Source organism: Felis catus, chromosome X, assembly GCF_018350175.1.
Source record: "Felis catus isolate Fca126 chromosome X, F.catus_Fca126_mat1.0, whole genome shotgun sequence".
Lineage (NCBI taxonomy): Eukaryota > Metazoa > Chordata > Mammalia > Carnivora > Felidae > Felis > Felis catus.
This window is the reverse complement of record NC_058386.1, coordinates 3,740,965-3,756,690: the sequence shown is the minus strand read 5'-3', so window position 1 is coordinate 3,756,690 and position 15,726 is coordinate 3,740,965. Positions and strand designations below refer to the sequence as shown.

Below are 15,726 nucleotides of genomic sequence, written 5' to 3'. Positions count from 1 at the left end.
GAGGAGCTGGACAGCTTCTAAGCCCATCGCCTCGTCATCAAAAGTGACCGCACCGTCAGAAACCCGCGAGGGCAGACCATCAACATTCAGAAGAAACATCACAGGGAAATAGTAATTTCTATAACGGAGGGTCGTCCATACAAGCGGGAGCGGCCTCCGCTGGGAGGTGAAGTATCCTGTAATCCTGGAGGCAAATAGGGGACAGGCTTCGGAGGAAAAAGAGGGCACTCCTGCCGGGGTTATGTCAGATTGAAGTGGTCCTTGGGTCATGGATGGTGTCTTGGGATACGTTTCAAAGACACTCTCCATTCTGGGTGGCACATAGCTCATAAGTAGGGGCTGTGTGCAGCACTTTCAAAGCTACTTACTGAAGACGCACAGAGACATGCCTGTCATTATCGCCCGAGACGGTTCCAACCTGGGAGCACACATATCTTGTCCACACTACCCTCCAAGTGTCCAAGGAGTCAACCATCTGTCTGCACAGCCACCATATCTGAGGTACCAACTCGCGGCCACACTGGGCTGTTAATAAATATGAAAAATATGAAGTCTTTTTTTTTTTTTACTCTTCTTTTGCAGGAGAATTCATTCAACTTCATCTCTATCTTAAACATTTCCTTTGACCCATTGAAATTATTTCTGCACATCTTTTCAGCGAGGGGAAACCCTTCCTATGGTTAGTCATGAGTGCCTGGCACCTGGGATTCCTTAACTTGCAAGCAGACGTGCAGGCAAATTTATTCGAAGAACTGCATCACAGTGCTTTTTTTTTTTAAGTTAATTTTCATTGAAATTAGCCAAAACTGGTAAAATGCCAGAGACTTTACCATGTTCTACCGCTGTGTCAACAAGGGAACCAAGATGGCGTGCTTGGGCGGCTCAGTTGGTTGGATGTCTGACTTTGGCTCATGTCGTGATCTTGCGGTTCATAGGTTTGAGCCCCGCATCAGGCTCTGTGCTGACAGCTCGGAGCCTGGAGCCTGCTTCCGATTCTGTGTCTCCTTCTCTCTCTGCCCCTCCCCTGCTCGCACTGTGTCTCAAAAAGAAATAAGTGTTAAAAAATAAAAAATAAAAAAGACAGAATTCCTATGGGTAGAAACCATAGGGGCTAGATCATGGAGCCCAAAGGGAGTTTATGTCAGAAACATGAGTGTCGCTGGTGGTGAGTGTAGAGGTTTACCGTGGTACCTACAGGAGCTAAGCTAAGGTCAGCATCAGGGAACCTGACCTTGCTAGTTCTTCTGCCGTTATGCATCCTATCCCTTCGCTTAATTTAATAACCTCTGCTGAGACCTTGTGTTTTCCCACTGTAAGTATTAATTATCTCTGGTCTGTGCCCTTAAATTGCTCATAGTCTAGCAGTGAATGTAAACATTTAGGAAGTAACTATGACATAATGTGAATGTTCCTTCTGGTATTATCTTTCCCACTCTCCATAAATCTTGGTAAGCTTGTATTCACACTCTTGAATTTCAAAGCTTAACTCTTCTCTTCCTATCTTGCACAATCCAGCTCTCTCTCTATACCTAAAATTTTCAATGCATGTCTTAGACATTCCATCCCAGATTCCATCCTGCATCATCAGCCCACAGTCCCACAGGAGGTGGAAATAGACCACGTGATTGCTTAATAATAGCAATTTCAATACAGGCTTGGGGCGCCTGGCTGGCTCATTCCATTAAGCGTCTGACTCTTGATTTCAGCTCAGGTCGTGATCTCAAGGTTTCGTGGGTTTGAGCCCCACATTGGGCTGTGTGCACTGACCTCGAGGAGCCTGTTTGGGATTCTCTCTCTCCCTCTCTCTCTCTGTCCCTCCCCTGCCCATGCTGTTTCTTTCGAAATAAATAAATAAACTTAAAAAATATCTATAAATATGGGCTTTATCGCATCAACTGGGCTGTAGACTATGTTCAGATGGGAATTGGATTGACATTTCTTTATATTTAGGAGAGTGGCTCCCGCAGTGAAAGCATTTCTTAGAACCTCAGCAAGTAATTATTACTTTAAAAAAATGTTTGGGAGAGAAGGCGGGGAGGGGCAGAGGGAGAAAGGGAGAGAGAGAATCCCAAGCAGGCTCCACGCTGTCAGCACAGAGCCCCAGTCGGGGCTCTAACCCATGAACTGCGAGATCATGACATGAGCCAAAATCTAGAGTTGGATGCTTAACCAACTGAGCCACCCAGGCGCCCTTCAGCAAGTAATTATAATTAGTGAGCATTTCCTGGGAGCATACTTCTCGTTCTAAATTTACATATTTGTATACATATGTATATATGTTTATATGCATTGATGCATACGTGTATTTATAGATACTATATAAATATATGTCTATTTTCACACACACACGTATGTTCCATGTGTTGGAACATACCTGCTCATGTCCATGAGTCACATCCTGTACCCTGCCCATTTTATACAGAAGCAACTAGAGTCCCTGACGGTTTACACCCTTCTCTGGGGTTGCTGATGGAGTTTATATTAAACCCTGGGTTAAGAGGTAGATGGCATGAGCCTTCAGATCATGTTCCTGCCCAAGCCCCAGAAGGCCCTCAACTATTCAACACGCGGGCAGATCAGTATGGTGACGCCTTTCCGTGTGTCTGTGAGGCTTGCTCTTCACATAGGTCATGCTTTGAGCCCTCTGTTTGAAAAGGATAAGCAACAGCACATATAACCGGTTTTATTGATTATCTACAACATAAAGGGCACCGAACAGGGTACTGTGGGGGTTTACAGAAAAGGGAGAAGGCACAGTTTCTGAAGCTAATGTGCTTAATATTTCAGTGGCTTAGTTTGGAGACACACATGTACATGTATATTCACACTACATTATTAATTTGGATTGGTAGACTTGTATGTGTAAAAACTTGCCTATATGTCACGTACAGTGGAATACTTGTGTGAAACATATATGTCATATGTAGACATATGTTCTATATAAATGTAAATAATGTGTGTTACATTTATACACACTATGCATGTATAAAAATTTTAAGAACAAACTTTTATGAAATAACTCCACATCCTTAGATAGGATAGGAAAAGAGTACATCATTTATATAGAACAAATAATACAAGAAATCAGTGAATATTGCATGCAAGACAATCTTCTTCCTGAATCTCGATGGAGACATCAGGTGAAAGAAGTTGGTGACATATTTATCCCGCTAATATATGTTCTCTGGTATTGCAAAATGCATTTCTTCAATTTTTTTTAACGTTTATTTATTTATGAGACAGAGACAGAGCACGACAGGGGGAGGGGCAGAGAGTGAGGGAGACACAGAATCCGAAGCAGGCTCCAGGCCCTGAGCTGACAGCACGGAGCCCGCCGCGGGGCTCGAACTCACGAACCGCGAGATCACGGCCTGAGCCGAGGTCGGCGGCTTCACAGACTGAGCCAGGCAGGTGCCCCACGAAATGTGTTTCTCCCTGTCAGTTATCTCACCCAAGTCGGGTCTTACCGCTTCACTGGGGGACTTCCTTCTTCCCACCGGCTTCTCTATTTCATGGACACTCCGTGTGGAGGATAATAGGGTGAGGTTTCAGAGAATCCGCAGGCTGAAGGCATCATAAGAGGCCACTTTGTCCAAGCCCTCCTTGTGTCGTTGAGGGGGCTGAAGCCCCTGGGCGCTAAGCGATGGGCCACAGGTCACCTGGCTAATTAGTGACCGCACAGGAGCACTCGCAGCTGAGCTGGGTATTCATTTTAGTCATACTGCCAGGAACGGACTATGTCAGCGGAAGGCCTGGTCCCTGGGGCTCGTAACATAACTTTGGAAAAAAACCAGTTTCTGTCTCTCCTTCAACTTTTAAATCTGTTTGGATGGTGCGTGGGGACATGAAGGTGAGTTAACATTTAACATTTGCATTTTTCAAGAATCACGTAAATATGTAAATTATATGCATTGATTTAAAAATAAAAATTAGGGGCGCCTGGGTGGCGCAGTCGGTTAAGCGTCCGACTTCAGCCAGGTCACGATCTCGCGATCCGTGAGTTCGAGCCCCGCGTCGGGTTCTGGGCTGATGGCTCAGAGCCTGGAGCCTGTTTCCAATTCTGTGTCTCCCTCTCTCTCTGCCCCTCCCCCGTTCATGCTCTGTCTCTCTCTGCCCCAAAAATAAATAAACGTTGAAAAAAAAATAAAAATTAAACGCATATGCTGCTGTCTGACGACAGAATGGGACACTATCGATATCTGTGTGTATCCACGTGTGTGTTGTTTCTACCCCGTCCTGTGTCCCAGACGCAAGCAGAATTTGGCTTTAAAAATGCCGTTGCTCTTTTTATATTATATTTCATTTTTTTAACGTTTGGTTTCTTTATTTTGAGAGAGAGAGAGAGAGAGAAAGAGGGGAAGAGGGGAACAGAGGCAGAGGACGAGAGAGAGAGAGAGAGAGAGAGAGAGAGAGAGAGAGGAAGAGAGGCAGAGGATGAGAGAGAGAGAGAGAGAGAGAGAGAGAATCCCAGGCAGGCTCCTTGCTGTTAGCACAGAGCCTGATGTGAGTCTTGATCCCACATACCGTGAGCTCATGACCCAAGTCGTAATCGAGAGTCGGAGGCTTAACCGGCTGACCCACCCAGGGGCCCCTCTTTTAATATTTTAGTACAAATAAGCTCTAACCAATGCCCTGTTTAGTTTTATACAGGATTATATAAATAAAACCACGCCATGCATATTCTTCTGTGACTTGCTTTTTATTTCGGCGATTTCTCCATTTCGATACGTATGTCCGTATTTCATTCATTTTTCACTATTGGGCAGGATGCTCTTTGCATGTGCCAACCTTTATGTGTCCATTCTCCTGTTAATGCACATCTGTGTTATCCTCCTGTGTTTTTGCTTCTGTGACTATGCACGGGGACACTGTTTTGTGTCTCTGGACACACATATTAAAGAAGCTTGAGAGCAGAGACAGAGATGAGGAACACCAGGTAGTATGTGTATGTCTCTCCATGTGTGTGCAGTTAATCGGAACCAAAGTCTTCCTTGTGGTTGACTTCCCTGTGTCACACCAAACTGTTCTCTAATGGGATGGCACTAATTTTCACCAGCACGTATGAGTTTTCTAGTTGCCTTACGTCCTGGCTCAACACTTGGTACCATTTGACTTTTCCATCTTTCACCCATAATGACTGAGGTCAGGCCTCCTGTCCCGTAAGACCCTTGGCAGATTTGAGGACTTACCGTATGGAATTAGGGGAAGGGGCGCCCGCCAAAGGTGGTATTTAACTTAGCCTGAATAACTTGACAAATAATGGTACCAGTTATTAAAATGTAGGGAACAAAAGGACAGGGCCAGTTCGACGGGATCAAAAATGAGAGTTTTCTGAACACCACAACGTAATGTAAGTGAGAAGGTTCTGGAGACATGACACTGTGACTTTGAAGATGCAGGACCAAGTTTGGTGACAGAAGTCCACCCGTAGCTGCAGATATTTGCAACTTACTTGATTTAGATTTGGAAATAATTTTTCGTAATAGCTTAATTAGACACAGAAAATCAAGCATTTAACGACCTTTCCGTCCGTGCTGATCTTTGTGTTTGCTAAGCACAGAATGTGAATGAGGAATCGAGCTGTACTCTTAAGGGTAGTTTCATAAGAACATAACTTGTAGTGGGCTGGGGCCATGTCTTTATCCACCACTGTGTCCCCATCGCCTATGAAGCTGATCTTTCTGAAATGCTTCTCGACCTGTGATTAGGTTTTGCTGTGGCTATTGTAGCATCCTGTGTCCACAGAGTTGACTCTAGAAAAACCCTTTATTCCTGACCTGAGTTTTGGGCTACAACTGTCGACTATCTTTCTATCCAGCCAATTTTGACTGGACCATATGGAAGCCATTAACTCTTTCTCTTGTGTTTAGTCCGGGTTCTGTGGATCCGCTTGCTGGAAACTCCAGTTCCTTTTCCACTGTGGCTCAGGTGTGTTCCTAACCCATTAAAGAACAGACGTGGGCAGGCAGGCGGTGGTGTTGATTGATGCCCTGAGCCTGCAGTGCAGCATGCAACCACCTTCCAGATTGTATAGTTGGCATCTTTATTTACTGTCCAATTACTTTATCTACATCTAAGCTTCACGGTTCAACATTGTAGATTTTTGTGGGATCCGATTTTCACAACTGGAAGTTCATAGATGAATGAGAAGTGAATGTGCTGTAACGTTCGCCAAAGACAATAGATTGTAACCTTGCTCACCTAGGAGGTAAGACCAGAATATTAAATATATGCAAAAATATGCTAATTGGCTGATGGCTGGCATTGAGTGAACCTTGGTAGGGATTGACGTGTGTGTGTGTGTGTGTGTGTGTGTGTGCAGGCTGCACATAGTTGGAAGAATGGCTATCCTCGGATTTCTTAGTAAATCCTATGGAAGGATTGTTGTACAAGCTCGTTAACTGGGCAGGGACCACAATCAGCTGTTCTTATTCCCGATGCTCATGAGGTCAGATGAACGTGATTCTTCAGAGTGTCTCTGGACACCAGCCCTCCGTGAATCTCACGCCTCCCACGTAGCTGAGAGCCTCACGGAGGAGAGTTGTTTCTGGCTCCCTCCCCCCACCTTTTTTTTTTCCAAGTGGACTGGTTGGGCTTTTGAAGATGTATCCAGAAAGTTCTCTGTCTTCTAACGTATTTGTCACCACATGGAAATGTAAAGTTTTGAACACCCAGGGGGTGGGGGACATGCTTTTATTCCTCGTTGGGTTCAAGATACCAAAATAAGTTTGGTCAGGACTCATGTTCACGAAGTACATATTTTAACATGAAACCGATCTCAGTTTGAGTGATGCGCATGTTGGGGAGAAACGTATTGCGACTTTTATTTTGACCCATTTATATTCTGAAACGCCTGCACAATGTGAGCTTTGCCTTAATTACAATCTCAGACAGAATAACCGCCCTGTAGAGAACCATTACAAAAGATCCTATCAAGTTATAAATCATGCCGAAATGCCACCATTAGATATTCCTCTTTCTGCAACCTTTGCAGAGAAAACATGCTATAAAGCCGTTCTTAACTCTCAAATTCTATCTATTCAATGGCATCATTTTTACATTTTTTCATTAAAATTTTTTATTCAGCTAATTCACTTTAAATTTTTTTAAATGTTTATTTTTGAGAGAGAGAGAGACAGAGAGACAGAGAGACAGAGTGCAAGTAGGGGAGGGATAGGGAGAGAGGGAGACACGGAATCTGAAGCAGGCTCCAGGCTCTGAGTTTTCAGCCCAGAGCCTGATGAGGGGCTCGAACCCACAGACTGTGAGATTTATGACCTGAGCTGAAGTTGGACACAACTGACTGAGCCACCCAGGTGCCCCTCTACTAATTCACTTTATAGTATGCTCTTTTATTTATAAAATATGTATAATATATAGAAGATTATATATAGATATATGTAATGTATAATGTATTAAGTATATATATGTTATATGCATATATAACAACACTTCACCCCTTTTGAAATATTTTCCAGTGTCTGACATTTACATGAGAGGACTTTTATTTTTTTAGTCCCCAAATATGTTGGTTGGTTGAATTTATAGGGATTTTTTTTAATCATGATGATGATGTGTGTTTAATAGATTTAATTTTGAATTCTGTATTACTTGTAATGCTAAAACTTTTAAAGTTGCCAGATATTTTAATGTAACACACACATACACACATACACACACACACAAGCATATTACAAAGGTTTTTTTTCAAAATACATTGAAAATTTTTTTTAACATTTATTTATTTTTGAGAGACAGAGAGAGAGAGAGAGAGAGAGAGAGAGAGAGCACAAGCTGGGGAAGGACAGAGAGAGAGAGGGAGACACAGAATCCAAAGCAGGATCCAGGCTCTGAGCTGTCAGCACAGAGCCAGACATGGGGCTGGAACTCACGAACTGAGAGATCATGACCTGAGCCGAAGTCGGCCACTCAACCAACTGAGTCACCCAGGCACCGCTTAAAATACATTTTTTAATGTTTATTCACTTTTTGAGAGACAGAGACAGAGTACGAGCAGGGCAGGGGCAGAGGGAGAGGGAGTCACAGAATCCGAAGCAGGCTCCAGGCTCCGAGCTGTCAGCACAGAGCCCGACGTGGGGCTCAAACTCAAGAACTGTGAGATCATGACCTGAGCTGAAGTCAGACGCCTAACCGACTGAGCCACCCAGGCTCCCCACAAACATATTATAATGTTTAAAATGTACCCATGGATACCTAAGTCACTTACATGGCCCCAGAATTCCATGCTGGATGACTCAGACTGTGGTCCTCACTCTGGGGTCATTTAGCAATAACGGGAGACAATTGTGATTGCTCAAATTGGGTGGGGAGGTGTTACTGGCATCTAGCAGGTGGAGTCCAGGCAGGATGCTTAACACCCGACCAGGCACAGGACATCACCTGCCTCAAAGAAGTACATGGTGCAGAATGGCAACACTGCTGAGGTAGAGAGACCATGGGCTTCAGATCAGATTACTTTTACGCAAATTAGCCAAATTTCAAACAATGAGGAAATAAGTAAGACAGTCCTGAACTGATGAACATTACCTATAAGGTGTTCACACGTCCCCAAACACCTTCTCTTAGGTCCTGCTGGTCCATGATCTCTCTCTGGCCCTCAGAACCCTGTGGGGAGGTTGGTTTAGGCAGAGGACAGGCTTGATCATTGGGCTCAGCGTGAACTCTGGGGCTGATCCCATTGTGTACTCTTAACACGCATGTGGCTTGTAGATCCTCTCAGTCCTGCTCGCCACACCCCATGAAGAAGGTTTGACACACCATTGACCTACATTCCCAGCAGCTCAGCTCCCTTCCCTCAGCTCACAGAGGTAGCCTTTTGAGGACCTGAATCTCTCAGAATCACAAATTAATGGCGAGTGCATTTTCATTCAGGTCTGATGAACTTGGCCCAGGAAGTCATAGACTATGGAATTTCTCCCAGAGGTGGATAGCTCCATGACAGTTCCAGCTCTGATAGGTTTAATTTTTTTACGTTTATTTATTTATTTTGAGGGGGGCCAGAGAGAGAGAGAATCCAAGCAGGTGTCCACACTCAGCATGGAGACCGATGCGGGCTTGATCCTACAACCCTGAGATCATGACCTGAGCCAAGACCAGGAGTTGAATGCTTATGTGACTGAGCTATCCAGGCATCCCACCGATAGGTTTAATTAAAAAAAAAAGCTCGTTGACATATTCTCCTGACATATTCTCCTCCACTGTGCACTTAACTGGGTGCTTATGGTCTAGTCCAGAAATAATCTGAATTGCCCACAACATCTTTACAAATGCATTCTCTGTTTTTGAGTTGAAGAACACTCTATTTAAGGATAGGATTCCTTGCACCACCTAATGTAATTTTTTCTATCCCTAATGGATCATTCACAATCCTTTCCTGCTCATGCACAACATTCCTTAATGCCGTAAGAGGAACGATTGATCTAGTGAGAGTCATAAGATCTACATCGAGACAAGTCTGGGAGAACAGACTCAGTGGGAGGGTAACTCAAAAGTACCATCGGCTTTTAAAATGGGCTGCAAGGTGAGAAGTTTATCCTGGATGGCTTAGGTATCAACACTCTTAATTATGAATGATGTCCTGATGGGACAAGCACTACAAAATGTACTTGAAATGCAGCGTCATGCTCAGTTCTTACAAGGATGCGGAGATTCAGGGTGATGATGTGTGGAGTCCAAAGATAGGTGCCATTAAGTAACCCAAGAGAGATTAGTATCCAGAGCCTACACTCATTTTTTCCCCAAGTCTATTTATTTATTTTTTTTGAGAGAGGGAGGGAGGGAGAGAGAGAGAGAGAGGGAGGGAGGGAGGGAGGGAGGGAGGGAGGGGACAGAGAGAACCTCAAGCAGGCTACACTCTGTCAGCATGGAGCCTGACTCAGGGTCCATCCCATGAACCATAAGATCATGACCTGAGCTGAAACCAAGAGTCGGATGCTTAACCCACTGAGCCACCCAGGCGCCCCTGAACGTGCACACTTCTCCTTTCCTTGTACTGAAAAAATTTTCATATGTTCCATGCCTATCAGACCTTAGGGAATAGTGACAGTTTTCTTACATGCTTGACAAACATTGGGGAGCACCTGTCCACTGACTGGCTGGCCATTGTAGCTAATGGTGAAATTGGGAGATGTCATTTGAGCAATATGTATCACTTTTGGGCAACTCAACAAAGACAACGTTCAACAAATGCTAAATGTCTTCTAAATGTCCCGTGTCGTTCCTGGTAATGGGCACCCAACAAGAATTAAGACAAGTGAGGCTCTTGCTAGGTTCTGTTACACGAAGATAGATGCTCAGCAGCAAATAGCAATTTCATAGAGTCATGTTGAGGGTTGCATGGCACCCTTGGCTTCATTATCATCATCCGTGTTTGCTTTGTTTTCTTCTCCCCCATTAGGCGGACTGCTCTGCCTGGGAGTTTTCCTAAGGAATCCTTGTCCTCGGGTATCGGATGGTCACCGCCTCCTTGGAGCCTCACACTTGCCGGGATTCGGTGCCAGGATTAAGAGAGGGCTGCTCTCTCTCGCAATGGGCTGCCGAGACAACTGCTGGGTTTCTTCTTAACCTTGGGCTCTGTCTATGACCCATCTGAGAGGCTCCCCTCCTGGGTCCTTTGCTCCCTGGAAAGCCCTATCTCTCTGCGGGCTCGCCTCACGGCTCTGTTTGCTTGGAGTTGTATCACACGGACACCTGCGGATGTGGAAGTGAACAATGTCGAGGCCCAAGGGACTGTTATGGCTTCCGTTGTTCTTTACCCCGGTCTGCGTCATGTTGAACTCCAATGTTCTCCTGTGGATAACCGCTCTTGCCATTAAGTTCACGCTCAGTGACAGCCAAGCACAGTATCCAGTGGTCAACACAAATTATGGCAAAATCCGGGGCTTAAGAACACCATTGCCCAATGAGATTTTGGGTCCAGTGGAGCAGTACTTGGGGGTCCCGTATGCCTCTCCTCCCACTGGAGAGAGGCGATTTCAGCCCCCAGAGCCCCCGTCCTCATGGACTGGAGTTCGAAATGCCACCCAGTTCGCTGCTGTGTGCCCCCAACACCTGGACGAGAGGTCTTTATTACATGATATGCTGCCCATCTGGTTTACTGCTAATTTGGATACTTTAATGACCTACGTTCAAGATCAAAACGAAGACTGCCTTTACTTAAACATCTACGTGCCCACGGAGGATGGTGAGTAGTTTATTTAAACAGTAAACAGCACGTGCTCGCCCAGTGTTGGATTTGCCAACAGGGTTTTCGAATGTCCTGTGCATGATATTTTTTCCTATAACCTGTTTACAGTTTTCATATTGTGAATGCAGCGACGACCCTAATTTATGATTCATTCCCCTTGTATTTACCGAGCACTCAGAGATGGACGGTGCTGTAATTAATGACTTAATTATTTTCATCTATTGCCTTTTTAGCGTGTTTACAATGTGTATCTGCAGCGGATAACCAGTGCGAGCATGTAGTGTTACCTTTTCTGCCCGCATCATCTGTAAAGAGATGAGTCTATAGAGGACAATAGAATTAAGAACACTGTCGTGTTTAAGTTGCAAACTGAAGATTAGAAGGCATGGTTCTTTTGCATTAATGCCTAAAGATTTTAGCAGTTTCCTCCTTCCTTCCGTCCCTCTTTCTCTCCCTCCTCTCTTTCTCTTTCTTTCTTTTCCTTCCCTCCCTCCTTTCTCCCTCTTTTTCCTTCCTTCCTTCCTTCCTTCCTTCCTTCCTTCCTTCCTTCCTTCCGAGTCTTGAAAGGAAAACCACTGATTGTTTTAAATATAGAAGCAAGGGATATTTCATACAATGGTTGGATTTCATTGTTTAGACTCATTATTGCTAACATAAATTTACAGCTTGTTTCCTCCTAATATTCACAGCAGTCAAATGGCTAACGAGTATCCTTACATGATTCTAGCTACATTAGGAGATAATGTGCTTGCTTGAACAAAATGTTCCCTTTCTTCTCAGTAGCACAGCCATGAAGATCTGTAAGAACCAATGATGTTTGATTTATTCATTTAATCCAACGGTAGTACAATTTGGTTGTCTTCCTGTCTGTGTAGATTTCAAATTAAAAAACAAAAAATTTGTAAAGGCTAACCAGACTAATGTTATGCTGCGGTGTGAACACATTTCTCACTGACCATTTGCATATGCTATTTTTAGACAAGGGGAGACAAAAGCCTGAAAGGTACATCTTACTGGAATTAAGAGAAGTAATTTACAGGAACCATAGGCACCATCAACTATAGAAACGAAAATGGGTCCTTTGCATCTTTTAGGGGAGAGATTTCTTTTTCTTTTTGTTCTTTTTGCCCCCCTTTAATCCTTGGAGAATGATTTTTACTTAAGATTTGCCTGAAGGCGTGCAAGAAGGGATCCACCGTGTCCAAAATTGGATCAGCTGTCCTGTGCTGTGTCCTTGTCCGTGCTGAAAGGTAGCCTCAGCACGTCACGAAACACCAGACCGTGGTGGTCTATTACCCACATCACAGAGAACCCCCGGAGAAAGGGGTGGAAAGACAGTGCACTATTATATTTGTACACTAATAGAATTATAATCTCTGGCTGGTGGTGCTTGTAGGGAAGCATAACCATACCCCAAACTAATGAGACCGCTCGCTTCTGAAGCCGCTTAGCTGGGTGGTGGTGGTTCTCCTCGCGACCTATGCAGATAAGAAATTAGAAGAAGCAAAGGCAGAAAAGGACAGAGAGAACAATGCAGCATACAAGATGAAAGTCGCCGTCCTGGTGCGCTTGCCGTGCTGGGGACTTTGTGGCTCTCCCCTCCCGGCGAGAGGTCGGTTGGTCCGAAAGAGACCAACCGCGGAGAAAAACCAGTAGCCTTCCCGACTACAGCACTGAGACGTGCAGTCGTGTACCTCGGAAACATGAAGGATTTGGCCATTTCACTGCGGTCTGCTACTGACTAGGAATTGGGAAATGCTGCCTGATGGAAAAGCAATGCAAACTTAAAAGAGTAAGGCGCCCGTGGCTTGCTTACCTGTTCAGGGTTTCCAGAGCTGTTTTGCAAACAGTATCTCGCGTGATCTTGACGAGAGAATCAGAAATCCAGTAGGGGCTGAAAGGCAGAATGTGTTTTCCTACAACGTATAAATATTGGCATTTCGCTCGTGAGTGAAGGTGTACCTGCCTGTATGTTCGTACGAAGAACAAATCACAGCCTGTAGGGTCAGGAGCCTTGAGGTTTCCTTTTCTTTTCTTTTTTAAAATATTTGCATCAATTTGAGAATCAATGTGGAGCTTTAGAAATTTAATTGTTGGTTATTCCCTTAATGAATAAACTCCCCGCCCTTAATAGCATATTGAAATGGCAACATGCCGATTCCTCCAAGGACCTCCCTTTATGGACTGCCTTAACTCATATCAATGCATTTATGTAATGATGTAAGACAGCAATATTGCATATACCACTTTGATCCTTCAATTTTCTAAAAAAAAATTTTTAACATTTATTTATTATTGAGAGACAGAGTATGAGCAGGGTAGAGCAAGAGAGAGCGGGAGACACAGAATCCCAAGCAGGCTCCAGGCTCCAAGCTGTCAGCACAGAGCCCGACGCGGGGCTTGAACTCAGACACTGCGAGATCACGACCTGAGCCGAAATAAAGGGTCAGACAGTTACGGGCACCTGGGTGGTGTACCTGCTTAAGAGTCTGGCTCTTGATCTCGGCTCAGCTGAGCTGTCACAGTGTGGAGCCTGCTTGGGATTCCATCTCTCTCTGTGCCCCTCCCTCCCCTGCTTGTTGTCTCGTTGTCTCTCTCAAAATGAACACAAATAAACATAAAAAAAAGAGTTGGACTTTTGACCGACTGAGCCACCCAGGCGCCCCGATCCTTCAATTTTTTAGATTCATTCTTTCTGTGTCAATCAGAGGGTGACGGGGTTGACCATGCCCACCTTGACTTGACTCCCAAAGAGAGTTCTTGAGTACCCACCACTTGCTTAGATGTTGGGATTGCACAGGACATGAGGATTCCTAATTTAGGGAGACGGACGCTTGTGGGCAAAAAACGACTCCCCAAAGGCACCTCCATTGCTAATCCCTGGCACCTGTAACTGTGACACCTTCCATGGCGAAGGGCTGTTTCCATTGCGTGTGGGATTGCCTTGGCTCATCGGCTGACTCTACGCTAAGGGGAGCGTAGCTTGCACAACCTGGGTGGGACCAGCAGTTAATGACAAAGACCCTCCATCCGTTGCTGCACCCTGGCTCTGCTGCTTTCTGTCTCCCGGCGCCAGCTTCCAACTCTGACCTTCCCAACTGTAAGGTAACACCTGTTTGCTGCTGTGTGACGATGCAGCGTGCACGGCAGTGTGTTACAATCCTGCTAGAACTCCACAGTGAAGCCTGTACCCCAAGTGAAAACAGAGTAATGGCTGAAGCAACTTGTTTTGTTTTGAGCCTTCGGAACCCCTACCCATTCTGAGACTCCACGTGCTTTCCTTTCCATCTCCAGTGTTACCTATAGGTGGGAAGACCTTCTTAATGCTGGCTGGTGAAAATTTGCTGCTTTCTGCACGCATACCAAGGAGATGGTACTCGTTCCAGTTTGCGGGCACTCTGCAGAGTTGAGGCATTAACTCTGTTGGGTAGAAACGCAACCTTTGTGTCCACTGTGATAGTATAGGGCTAGGGCAAATCCTACGAACTGTCATACTTCAGAGGGATTGTACACAGGGATGTCATGAAGGGACATTTAAATTTACCCAGGCGTCTCAAACTAATTTCCAGAGTCAATGTCAATGAATGAGGCACAGCAAGACACCCAAGTGGTCCTCTTCTGTCTACTAAATCTCGCTCACAACGGGAGCTGCATGTCTAAATGGTGTCCCGTTTGCCCCCATGTTAGCAAAATAGTTTGGGCTCCTCGCCTGTAGACCTCAAGATCCTACCAAGATCTGGGCAGAGTGATTCTTTATGCTTTTTTTTTTAAATATAATTTATTGTCAAGTTGGCTAACATACAATGTGTACAGTGTGCTCTTGGTTTCGGGGGCAGATTCCCTTGGTTGATCGCTTACATACAACACCCAGTGTTCATCCCAACAGGTGCCCCCCTCAGTACCTACCACCCATTTCCCCCCACCCTCCCCTGCCCCTCCATCAACCCTCAGTTCTCTATATTTAAGAATCTCTTATGGGTTTATTTCAAACAGAGAGGGAGGCAAACCACAAGAGTCTCTTTGTACTTTTTATTTTTATTTATGTATTTTTTTACTAAGTATTCTAGAACTTGGGCATTTTTTAAAATTTATTTATTTTTTTTAATATATGAAATTTATTGTCAAATTGGTTTCCATACGACACCCAGTACTCATCCCAAAAGATGCCCTCTTCAAGGCCCATCACCTACCCTTCCCTCCCTCCCACCCCCCCATCAACCCTCATCTTTATGCTTTTTAATGTAAACTCGCTTCCCACCTCCAGCTGAGTCTAGAGGGATAGCTGTAAGAACATGCCCACCTGGGTTCACATGCCAGCCTTTCCCCTTACCAGCCAAGGGATGACGGCGGACAGGTCACGTGGCTTGTACGTGCCTCTGTTTCCTGTGGGTGTGAGTGAGATCCACTGGGATTTAAGGCGTTCATATATGAAGTATCCTGCACATGTAACCACTCTGTAGTCCGATATTAGTGCAGCTTAATTCATCGTCAAAAAGGGAACAAAAACAACATATCAGCAA

The 15,726-nt window shown here is 44.8% G+C and overlaps 1 protein-coding gene across 5 annotated transcripts in view; it reads left to right on the top strand.

Moving 5' to 3' along the window:
* The window catches only part of NLGN4X (neuroligin 4 X-linked), a 317,077-nt gene that overhangs the window by 63,877 nt on the left and 237,474 nt on the right, over positions 1-15,726 (top strand). For all 5 annotated transcript variants that reach the window (XM_019823521.3, XM_011291596.4, XM_019823523.3 and 2 more), the window contains exon 4: positions 10,418-11,203. In XM_019823521.3, coding sequence (XP_019679080.1) covers positions 10,732-11,203 — 472 coding nt within the window. In that variant the 5' untranslated portion in view covers positions 10,418-10,731. The remainder of the gene's footprint in view (positions 1-10,417; positions 11,204-15,726) is intronic.